At 35.6% G+C, this 12,362-nt stretch overlaps 1 protein-coding gene across 4 annotated transcripts in view; it reads left to right on the plus strand.

Moving 5' to 3' along the window:
- Positions 1-12,362, plus strand: part of EDEM3 (ER degradation enhancing alpha-mannosidase like protein 3) — a gene marked incomplete at both ends in the record, with an annotated part of 75,606 nt that overhangs the window by 40,521 nt on the left and 22,723 nt on the right. The window contains 7 exons of one of the 4 annotated variants that reach the window (XM_079726928.1): positions 2,110-2,275; positions 2,534-2,688; positions 3,737-3,890; positions 6,190-6,381; positions 7,690-7,855; positions 10,147-10,332; positions 11,614-11,661. In XM_079726928.1, the coding sequence (XP_079583054.1) occupies positions 2,110-2,275; positions 2,534-2,688; positions 3,737-3,890; positions 6,190-6,381; positions 7,690-7,855; positions 10,147-10,332; positions 11,614-11,661 (1,067 nt within the window). Of the gene's footprint in view, positions 1-2,109; positions 2,276-2,533; positions 2,689-3,736; positions 3,891-6,189; positions 6,382-7,689; positions 7,856-10,146; positions 10,339-11,613; positions 11,662-12,362 lie in introns of all 4 variants that reach the window. The other 3 variants (XM_079726929.1, XM_079726930.1, XM_079726931.1) reach the window with 3 other exon arrangements.

Here is a 12,362-nt window from a genome sequence, read left to right on the forward strand (position 1 = left end):
GTTCCTCGTGGTAGTGTTGCGTCCCTCGCGTGCATTTGGCCCAACAAAAGGTTGAGAACTCCTAATCCTTGCCCTACCACATTCTTGGATGTGCTTTAGCAGCTTTCTTACGTTTAACACAGTGAACCTGTGGCCAGTTGACCTCAGATACTTGACAATGACTTGCTGACAAATGGGTGTTCTCTACCCTGCTCTTAAGAAACTGATTTATTTTTTAAAAGTGCAAACTTAGAACTTGATACTCATCCCAGCAAAATTTCATTTTGTTGGGTTTTTATTTGTGTGTGTGTGCGTTTCTAGACCAAAAAGAAGGCTTAAATTTCATCTCAGTCATCTAATGTATTAGCTAAATTACTGTTTTCAGGGATCTGGGGTTTAGATAATTATGCCTTAAAATTTTCCATGTAATGCTCTTTGCATTTGGTTGCTTGTTCCCCTACGGAGCTACCAGTGCTGTTGTCTGGCTCACCAGTGTCTCCATTCCCTGCCCCCCCCACAGTTTTCAAAAAAGAAATATCTGTATTTTTCTTATAATAAATGATCAGTTAAAGAATTTAAATGGCAAAAAAAATATGAAAATCTTCCCTACAATACTTTCCCCACTTGCCATCCTAAGATAATCACTGTTGGCAGTTTTAGAAACAGTCTTCCAGACATTTTTCATGCCTGTGTGTTTGCATTTGTGTACATATTTATGGTTTTAAAGTACAAAATAGATTATGTGATACGATACCCACACTTGCTAGCTTTACCCAACTCATACTGCAGTGATCTTACCACGTCTCTAGTCTTTTCTAAGCATTTACAAATCATCTGTTTCGTAATCATTTGTGGAATTTTGCCAAAAATCAAAATCTTGCACATCAGTTTACAGTTCTTAAGCTAACATTTTCTTATGGTAATAACTGTCAGTCCTCCAGAAAAAGTTAAATTACCGTAAGTGTATTGCAGATTGACAGGGAAGTATTTTATCTGTTATAAAATGATTAACATCCAAAATGTTCAAAGAAGTTTTGAAACATTACAGTTGTTCCAAAATAAAACATCATTTATGTCTGGGAAAAATAATGATAGCTCTATTTTTGAGCTCTTACTCATGCCGGGTGCTATGCTGAATAGTTGACATATAGTATGTCATTTAGTCTTTGTACCACTGTTAGGCATGTATTGTCATCATGTCCTTTCAAAATAAACTGAAGCTCACAGTCCTTATATAATATCCCTTTGGTCACATAGCTCGTCATCAGAAGTTCTTTTCTATTTCCAAAGCCCCAGCTCTTTACCGCTATGTCCAGCTACCTCTCCAGTTCATTCTTTAGTAATGCTGTTTAAACTTGCATTCACAAACATTTATTGAGTGCCTGCTATGTGCCAAGAATTGTGCTTGGCCAGTTACGAAACTATGCAGCCTGTCTGGTAACTACTAAAAGCTAGGATGCTTTGGGAAGTAGCACATATAATTAAATTCCTTGTTATTGTAACTCCATCTAATGACTGTGCTCTTTTCCTACCACTTTTTATAAAAGCTTTCCTTTAAAATGTTTATTAAAATGTTATAACATTAAATCATTTGTAAAGTCACACTTGGCAGGTATTTAAATGTTTACAAAGTTATCATCATAGTCCATGTGATTTTTGTGTTGTACTTTTTTCATGTAACTTTTTGTAAATGATTACTTTAAAAACCTTCTTGGTTATCACTTAAATGGCTGCATTAAAATTGTATTACTTTATCCAGTTCAATTAATACTAATTGAAGATTCTTATATGGTCCTCAGTAGTAAAGGTCATCTGCATTACCTCCCTGCTGTTAGGTCCCTGTAGAAGAAGTGGAAAACTCTCCCTCAGAAGGCCCATAGAAAAACCTTGTCTGCAGTATTGACAAGATTTAGTGTACCTGTGTGGTAGGCAGCCCTTCTGGTCTTTTTCATTTCCTTGGAATATGCTTGGAGTCAAGGCTATTACCACCAGGGGATAGATACATTCTATAGTTGTTTGGATGTCTGTACTGGTGTAGACAGGTTTATTGACCTTGATTCTGTGGCTTTCAGATAGTTGGCATTTGGATATTTTTATGTTCTTAGATTTATTTGTAACCTTTTATTTTAGAATGGATTCCTTCTTCTTGGCCGAAATGTTTAAATATCTTTACCTGTTATTCGCGGATAAAGAAGACGTTATTTTTGACATAGAAGATTACATTTTTACAACAGAAGCTCATCTGTTACCTCTTTGGCTCTCTACTACAAATCAAAGAATCTCTAAGAAGAACACAGTAGGTTATGTTTTTGAACTAAATGTCTTACTCTCTTTTTTACTCCTATGTGTTTGTTTTGTTTTTCCAAGGAAAAAGTAATCCATGACTAGAATTCTATAAATACAGTGTGGTAGGAGAAGTACCCTTGATGTTTTCTTATTTTGTTTTCTTTTATTACATCCTATGTATACTTACATTTTGCTTAATGTTTCCTTTGAACAAATGATAAAGTAAAATAATTATTTTTATTTACATAACATTCTTTTATATTTTTAGACTTCAGAATATACAGAACTGGATGACAGTAATTTTGATTGGACTTGTCCAAACACTCAGATTCTCTTCCCTAATGACCCATTGTATGCTCAGAGCATTCGTGAACCCTTGAAAAATGTGGTGGACAAGAGCTGTCCTAGAGGCATCATCAGAGTGTAAGATGTCTTATTTTATATTTGTTAATATCAAAATTAATTCTTAGTAAATGACAGAGAATGTAAGGAACATATAACAGCCAAGAAGACATTCATTTAGATCAAAAATATTGAGTATGTACTTATCACTGATTAAAATTAAAAATTGGTGAGTAAAGTTAGATAGCAAAGTTTATTCTGCAGTAATGTCTTTTTATTATTATGGAAATTTTCTGTGTATCTTTTGTTTAATGAACCAAGTAATAATGGCAGCATATGATAGTTTGTAACTTCCACAGCACATTTTTTTTTAACATCTTTATTGGAGGATAATTGCTTTACAATGGTGTGCTAGTTTCTGCTTTATAACAAAGTGAATCAGCTATACATATACATATATCCCCATATCTCCTCCCTCTTGCATCTCCCTCCCATCCTCCCTATCCCACCCCTCTAGGTCCAGAGCACATTTTTACACAACAGTTTCATCAAATATTTCCACGTTTTGTATATGTAGAAAATATTTTTCCTTTTGTCTGTAGTTTCTGTATAGGAAAAATAACAGTGTTTTGATTTGATTTTTTTGATGAGGTACTTATTCTTGGTTGTTGAATAAAACTTTTTGCCTTAATGAGTGCATTTTCTTCCAAATAGTTACATTAGAAAAACCATTACTAGGAAATTAAAAAAAATTATTTTTCTTAAGTGAATGTTATCATTCACTGATATAAGTATTGTTTTGCTTTTAAAATATTGAGAGAAACATCTGTTTTTTGAGGGGGAAATAAATAGTAATACATCTCTAAGCCAACCTATTGTGTACCTTCAAATAATTGTAATGCTGTTGATTAATACTGCCTTATAGATAATATACAAGCTTTTGTAACTGTAAAATATATTTGAAAGCTATACCACTTATTAAAAACCTAAGTTATATGTAGGTAAGTAACTCTTTCTAGTTATTCCATTTTTCACTAGTTTAAAACTAGCAATTTGTTTGCCTTATGCTTTTTTCCCCAATTCTGACGTGTGGGTTTTTTTAAGCCTTGCCTATAATTACTTTTAACAGAGAGGAGAGTTTCAGGAGTGGAGCTAAACCCCCTCTGAGAGCCAGAGATTTCATGGCCACTAACCCTGAGCATTTAGAAATCTTGAAGAAGATGGGGGTGAGTTTGATTCACCTCAAAGATGGGAGAGTCCAGTTGGTTCAACATGCAATCCAAGTAAGACATTGCTGTACTAATTAGCTACCATCTCTGTCCTCTTTGGTCTCAGTAGCTTTAATAAGATAATGACCTTTGGCTTTTTAAAAACCTTCAGCGTGTGGTTTAAAGTCAGAGTATCAGAATTTTAGGACTTGGAAGTATTTTGGAAAGCCATCTGATTCAACCCCTTTGTAGTATAAATCAATCAAGTCACAAATAGGTTGAGTAATTTGCTTACATTCATATGGTCAAATATAGGACTCAGATCTAAGTTTTCTGTTTCTCAGTCCCTTGTCTTTCCACTATTTTATTTAGAACATAATCTTAAAAGCTAATAATTCATTTTAATATTTATATCTCTATTTTACACTATTTTAGTTTCCAAAGAGCTGAATTTAAATACTTTATTCATTATAGAAATCAAAATGTGCATTTATTTATCTATGCCTAGGAAACATAACATACCTCTTTGGGAAATTTTTATTGATTTTTGCTTTAAAAGCTTTCATAAAAAAAAAGCTTTAGAAGCCCGAGGGCTTTAAATTATCCACCTTATTATTGCATTAATTCTGAGTAAACTACAGTTTGAGAAATAATTTCTACCTAGTAGAACCATATTCAGATACCCCATAATCTCAGATTCAGCCTTCCCACCACCTTGCCTTCCCCTCACCTTGCCTTCCCCTCAGGTTTCTGTCTCATCCCTATTCTTGCCACATCATCCCTCCTTTCCTAACGAGACTTCTGTCTGCTTCCTTACGTTTCACTCATCCTCACTCCCCAGCGGTGGGAATGACATCCCTGATGACATTGCTTTCACATGGGTCACCAGTGACATAATTGCCAACCAGTAGCCCCTGAGTCCTCCTCTGATTGAACTTCTATGTAACTATTGGCTGGCCTCTTTTTAAAACCTACCCCTTTCTTGGCTTCCAGGGCATTCCAGCAACACCTTTCCAAATACTCTGTGCAATATTTTGTAGATTCCTTTGCAGCTCTTCTTGGCACGACTCAGTGTAGGCACTACCAAAGAATCTGGATCGTATGTTTTTCTTACTATACTCTTCTTCAATAGTGTCATCTATTTCTACAAGCTCTGCTGTCATCTTTGTACACGTGATACATGTGTGTAATCCTGATTTTACTTTACTTCTTAAACCCAACTTTACTTTTTAAACCCAGCTATAATCTACCTGTCGTACATTTCTGCATCTCAATCTCAATCTGTCCAAACCTGAATTAATTTTCTCTCCCTCCTCCCACTACAGTCTGTCTCTCTGCCCTTTCGTTCTCCATCTCAGTCAACCCTATCATCATTCTCGTAAGTCACCAAAACTAGAAATTTCAGGATGGGCTTTCATTTCTTTCTGCCAGCTCCTTTCCGTTCTCCTCTATCCTCTATCCCTTGTCAGGTTCCATTGACTTTTCCTATAAGGTGTTAGGAATTCATCCTTTTCCTCCTGTAGCCAGGCACTCTTCAACTTTTCCTCTATTAAGACTCAGTTTGAATGATTCCAAATATTTCCCGGATACACACTGACAGAATCAGTCCTTCCTTTGTCTATGTTACTAGTCCACTTGCCCACTTGAGAAATTTTATCATAGCTAATTTTACATGTCTCTCTCCTCTAGATACAAACTTCTTAAAATAAAAGATTATGTCCCTAGTGCCTAGGCAAGTGCTGGGATGTAATAGGTGCCTGATCCTTATGTTTGGAATTTAATCTGGTTGTTGGTTCGTAATTTCGAAGAAGAAGGGGAATATGGGTCAGTTATAAGGTTTATTTCTTAAAAGGGCAACCAGAGGAGAAAACAAGCAAAGTGAGCATTTAGTGGAAGTGCACTTCTCAATTTGTATCAAAAGTGGTTTATGGGCTTCCCTGGTGGCGCAGTGGTTGAGAGTCCGCCTGCCGAGGCAGGGGACATGGGTTCGTGCCCCGGTCCGGGAAGATCCCGCATGCTGCGGAGCAGCTGGGCCCGTGAGCCATGGCCGCTGAGCCTGCGCGTCCGGAGCCCGTGCTCCGCAACGGGAGAGGCCACAACAGTGAGAGGCCCGCGTACCGCAAAAAAAAAAAAAAAAAAAAAGTGGTTTATAGGACAGTGAAAGAGACATTAATAAAAATTACAGATGTTACATTCAGAAAATATTTCCAGAAATAATATCTTTGAGAACAAATAAGGCCATAAATATTTGGTAGAGACTAAAACTGATAGGAGAAATTTTACAGTAGAAAACTATAGTGCAGTAGTATTTAAGAAATCAAAAAGTTGAAAGTTTCCAGAAAGAAAGGATAAAATTAATTTGTTTCTTTCCTAGGCTGCTAGTTCAATTGACGCGGAAGATGGGTTGAGGTTTATGCAGGAGATGATTGAATTGTCAAGTCAACAACAAAAAGAGCAGCAGCTACCTCCACGAGCTGTACAAATTGTTTCTCACCCATTTTTTGGCCGGGTAGTATTAACTGCTGGTCCAGCTCAGTTTGGGCTAGATCTGTCTAAACATAAAGAGGTACGTACACCTATAATAGGCTTGTTGAAATTGAACTCAAATATTATTTAAGTATTATCTAATTTCTTAGTCTCTTTTCTAATTTAGTAGTTTTAACTTATTTAAAACACCTAAATATTTAATCTCCCAGATTAAAGTAGATTAAAATTAAAAGCCTATCTTGAAAATATTGAGTCATAATTTATGTATGCAGTATGGTTATAGAATTTTACTTAAAATGTTCAGATATTGTTCTTTAATTCAATGCCTTTAACTTATCGAAAAATGGTTTTCAAACTTTTTAACTACTGAAACCTTTCTTTGAACAAAAATCTAACTCAGAGGCTTAATGTAGGGAACAGCTAAAGCAGAGGTGCTCTGGACAAGTGGCTGTGGAGAGCATCAGACACTGAGGTTCCACTGAGCAAATTTGGAAGGCCATTAAGCTAGTCTATCCTATTAGTTTTACTGTAGGAAACGAAGTTCACAGGTTCAACTATGTGACTAACTGGTAACAAAGCTATAGCCACTAGACCAGAACCCAAGTATTCTGATCATCTAAAGCCCGTGGTCTTTGAACTCTATTATCCCCAATTTAAACTTTTTCTAGTGTATATTTTAAGGCTATGTAGGTTTATAGTTGATTCATTTATTCAATAACTCTTATTCTGGGCAGTATTTTAGATATTTGCTAAGTATCAAGTTTACAAAAACCAGTGAAGATTTATGCCCTCATGGAGTTTACCTTCTAAGAGAGAGAAGGATCTTAAAACATCTTTACACTCACATCTTTAATATCAGCTCTCTGGTGGATTTAATTTTTCTAGGAAGAAGAACTGCTTGCAGATTCATGTAGACCAAATCCATTTTCCCCTCTTTGAAAAATTTTTCCTATTACCAGTGATGGTTTAAAAATGGTTCCCAGCTTCTTGTAAGTGTAGGTATGGGTATGTAGTGAGTCAGCCTGAGGTTCCAACTTTACCACTTACTAACATCGTGACTTTGAGCAAATTATGTAAACTGAATCTCAGTTTTCCCATACGTAAAATGGAAATATTATCTGTATTACTTCACTCAGAGTCATTATAAAGATCTGGTTTAGTAATTTACATAAAAATGCTTCATAAACTGCAAAGCACAGTAGAAATATTGGTTGGGTACTATAATATGCAAAATGTTCGAAACTAAAATGTATGCTAAATATATATTGTATATGTTATCATTAGAAAAGAAGTGAGGTCTACTTAAAGCTCTAGATATTGAATTTTAATGACTAGGTAGTGATTGGAGAAGATAAAAGATTACTTAAGTTACTTTTATTTCTGCCAGACAAGAGGATTTGTTGCAAGCAGTAAACCGTACAATGGTTGTTCAGAGCTTACTAACCCTGAGGCAGTGATGGGAAAGATTGCTTTGATACAAAGAGGACAGTGCATGTTTGCAGAAAAGGCACGCAACATCCAGAATGCTGGAGCCATTGGTGGCATTGTTATTGGTAAGTAAGCCTCCATGTCATTGTGTTGACTAAGACAAAATTTTTAGGATTTTTCCTTTCATTTTCCAAACTTTTATCAGAGTTTGTCATTATTTTTACTTCACTAGCTGGCATACTGGATAGGTAATCCAATGACTCTCTTAAGAATGTGTATATATCTCATATCTTGTTTGAAAGTCTAGATTTGGGTTTCTATATATTAATGCCAATAAAAGTACTTGGGGTCCGGTGTGAAGGTGCAGTAGGAGTGAGTGCTAAAAACACCCAATACCATGGATAAAAAAATGGGCCCACGAGATCCTAAGCCCTCTAGGAGCAAGAATTACACCCTGCCACCTCCAGTGGGGAATCACTGAAAGTATCCATTACTCCACATAGGTGCCGGCTTTGGAGTCAGACACGTGGGGTTGTAGTTCCTGGCTCTGCCACAAAATCATGGTGTAACCTTGGCCCAGCTTTAGTTTCTTTATCTGTTTATTCCATAGCGTATTTTTTAGCTCCAGTGAAAATGGTAATAAATATCTTTTAGGTGGTTGTAAGCTTTGAAGATAATATATATAAAATTTCCTAAAATAACTGACATATCATGGGTATAAGCACTAGTTGCTGGCAAGTTTTTATCTCCTTGGGTCTTTTTCCACTGAAATTATAAACTTCAAATCATTTTACACATGTGTTTCAACCAGTGTGTTTGCCTTTTCATTTTCCACAAAAAATCACTGATACCGTGACAAGCAGGGCATGACTATCAGGGAGAATATAAATTTTTCTATGCTTTAAGTAAATATGAGTTTACATTCAGAAAGAACTGGAAAACCTGAGGTCACATCCTATTTGTGAAGTTAGTTCTTCTGTATAGATTGTCTCACAGGGGAACTCCATTTTGAATTTATTCTTTTTAATTAGGATAGATTTCCTTTTTGAACTCAGGGTAAATAAACATTAAGAGATTTAAAATAAAACAGTAGGATCTATTTCACTGAAAAATTATTTACTATGCCTTTTGCTTATCTCATATCAGCACGCCAGTGTTGATTTAATGAATGCATGAATTTCATTAGTCTAAGTATTAGGAGAAATTCTGCTTCATAACTTAAATCAGTGGTTGGCAAACTACAGCCTGCAAGCCAAGTTCAGCTCACTGCCTGTTTTTGTAAATGAAAGTTTTACTAGAACACAGCATGTCAGTTTGTTTCCATGTCATCTATAGCCACTTTCAAGCTACAGTGGTGGAGTTGAGTGGTTGTAACAGTGACAAGCAGCAGAGAGACTGAGGGTCAGGTAGCCATCCTTTGTCTAGTCAGTTACTGCTAAGGGGATGGGTTCTACATGGTATTCTCCACTTAGAAGGGCCTATCCATGCAAGCTGTCTGAGAAGGGATGGGCAGGTTCTCCAGGGAGACTGGCATGTAAGATTAGGGCTGGACATAACTGGCATCACCAATAAAACAGTGTTTAGCAGTTGTACTCCTATTATTTAACCAGCGTAAAGTAACAATAGTGTTTCATTCAACTTACAGAGGAAAAAACAGTATAGTCATAATTATTCCTTGTGAACAGTATATTAAAAAGAACCATCAATTTGTAGTTTGGTAAAACAATATAATGCCATTAGAAGAAATCCTAAACAACAATAAAATTTCATAGTTCTATCATTGTAATTCCTTTGAATTTTTCCATTTTTAGGCTTTTTCATAAGCATATGAATTTTTTTTTTTTTTTGAGGTACGCGGGCCTGTCACTTTTGTGGCCTCTCCCGTTGCGGAGCACAGGCTCCGGACGCGCAGGCTCAGCAGCCATGGCTCACGGGCCTAGCCGCTCTGCGGCACGTGGGATCTTCCCGGACCGGGGCACCAACCTGTGTCCCTTGCATCGGCAGGCGGACTCTCAACCACTGCACCACCAGGGAAGCACCAGCATATGAAATTTTTATAGTCATAATCATAGAATTTTGTGTTCTACTTTTTTTATGTAATAATAACATTTTGTTTTTCTATGTGTTCCCTCAGGTAGTTCGTTATAATTTACTTATAATAGTTTACAGTTGTTGACAGTTACAAAAAGCACTCCAGTAAACTTTTTCAGGCATAGATCATTTTGCTTCTTTTGAATTATTTCCTCAGGATAGATTTCTAGGAGTAGAATTAGTGGGCCCCAAAAGTATGAGTGTTTTTATGGTTCTTGATGCAGAAAATTAATGCCGTCAACAGGTAAAAAACAGTAGAGATTGGTAGCTAGACCTTTTTAATGGACGAACGTTTTTATGTTTGCTGTATTCATTTTCTGGCTAGATGACAATGAGGGGAGCAGCAGTGATACTGCCCCTCTGTTCCAGATGGCAGGTGATGGAAAGGACACAGATGACATCACGATCCCCATGCTGTTCTTATTCAGTAAAGAAGGAAGTATCATATTGGATGCCATCCGGGAATATGAGGAGGTAGAGGTGCTCCTTTCTGACAAAGCAAAAGATCGAGGTAAGGGTAAAAAATCATTTGTATTCAGCTTAGCATTAATTTTCCAAACTTGATAACAAAAATGAGTTACAAAAAGATTATTTATGGTTCACTGGTAAAAGAAGTAAACTTTTTAGAAGATGGTTTCAAAATATATTTTTCTTTTGGAAAAAAGGGTAGTAAAATGTTTATTTTGCTTTGTTCGCTGAGTTAGAATGTTTCTAGAATAATATATTTGTATGTAATTTATAATTTTTGCTATAATTCTGCCCAGTGATAAAAATACAACAGATTACACTGAGTCGTTTTTAATATCCACAGATGTTCACCATTCAATTTCACTGATACTACATCTTCTATTTTTTTAATAAGGAATAAAAAGAGATTGTATAGAAGGGTGTTGTATACAATATAATAGTAGTGGGGTTTTACCAGGCCACCTGTAATCAAATGACCACTGTCTTAATGAAGGCAGTAGAAATCTAGCAGCTTCTTTCCATTGAGATCCAAGTTCATCACATAGATATTTATAAGTTACAAGAGTTACACATGGCTGAGGCCTGAAGAACAAGATAGCATGCCTTAATTCATGATATAGTCCTCTCTAGGCCAAAATGTTTGTTAGTAACTCGAAAGCTCTTTGAAACCCAAATTGCTATATAAATGCAAGGTCTTAACTAGTATTCTTTCGTAGTTTCACATCTAGGAATAGAGGAGAGGAGAAATGAGGGAAAGTGAACCATCAGACATAGACTGAAATCCTGCTTATAACAGCAGTCTTTCTTATCCACTGGAGATACCTATAGAGAGAGCAGTACTCCTCCCACCCCCCCTTAAATGGATAAAGTTGTATAATCTGTACAGGGTTGTTGATGTTGGGATGTTTGCTTGGTAGAAAGGCAGGAAACTTATTCATTTCAATTCAGTATATCTTCCAAGTGGAACAATAAAAAAAAAAAGTTTAGCAATAATCTAGTGCTAGCCAAATTACTGTTTTGTCTTGTCTTCTTGTATTGCTTTATTCTTTGAGATTCATTCAGATGTCAACTATTTAAGGACTGTGGAGTGAGTAGGATGTATGTAAGGATGTATAAATAGAAACAGTAGAAAGGATTTCTGATCTTCTTAAATCCGCCTATGTGCCTGTTTGGTTTTTTTTCTGAGCCCTTTTTTCCAACTCAGATCTTCTTTCCTATATACATGCATTTAAGCACATCAAACACAGGCAAAATATTATTCCATATAACTCTTTAATGCCTTTGCTTTTTTCCCCCCTATTTTGTGCTACCATTGGAATTTCAGCAGCAATATTAAAAGGTAAAATGATTCCGAGCTACATTATTAATAGTAGTAAGTATCTTTAATAAGCCTTAAATTATATATATGTATATATGTGTATATATACATGTATATACACATGTGTGTGCACATATATATATATTGTTTCAGTGGCTACCATGATAATATCTGGTTTAAAGTAATTAGATTATTTTCATGTCTAGTCAGCTGTCCCATAATGATGATTCTTTATTGATCTATAAATCAATTTATTTATCTATAAATGAAATATCTAATAGGTGAATTCAGTAGTCCATACCCATGCAAGAGTCACTCTAACATAGACGTTGTACGGCACATGTTATTTTTGATTACTTTTTATTTGAATGCAGTGTAAAATATTTAAAAGATCGACTTGTTTAAAAAACCCATATATGTGTAGGAGTGTGTGGGGTGAGGACTGTGAGATTGTGGTAGAGCGTGTGCTTCTTATACCAGAGAAAAGATATGAAAAAAGATCAGTTCTACTATCTAAAAAAAAAAAAGTCTGAACAGCGTAACAGTATTCCCTTAAGGACCTTGTAATAAAAGGGCTTTATTTAAATTATATATTTTTTTAAAGTTTTGATAGTCCATTTTTTGAACTGTATTTCTGTTATAGAGTGATATTTTGACAAAAAGTCTTGAAAAATTGCCCTTTTGGTATAGCTTTTTAAAGAGCTGTACGGCATTATTAACTATCAGCAATGAGTTATAGTATAATTGTTAATATT

Source organism: Hyperoodon ampullatus (genome assembly GCF_949752795.1).
Source record: "Hyperoodon ampullatus genome assembly, chromosome: 2".
NCBI lineage: Eukaryota > Metazoa > Chordata > Mammalia > Artiodactyla > Ziphiidae > Hyperoodon > Hyperoodon ampullatus.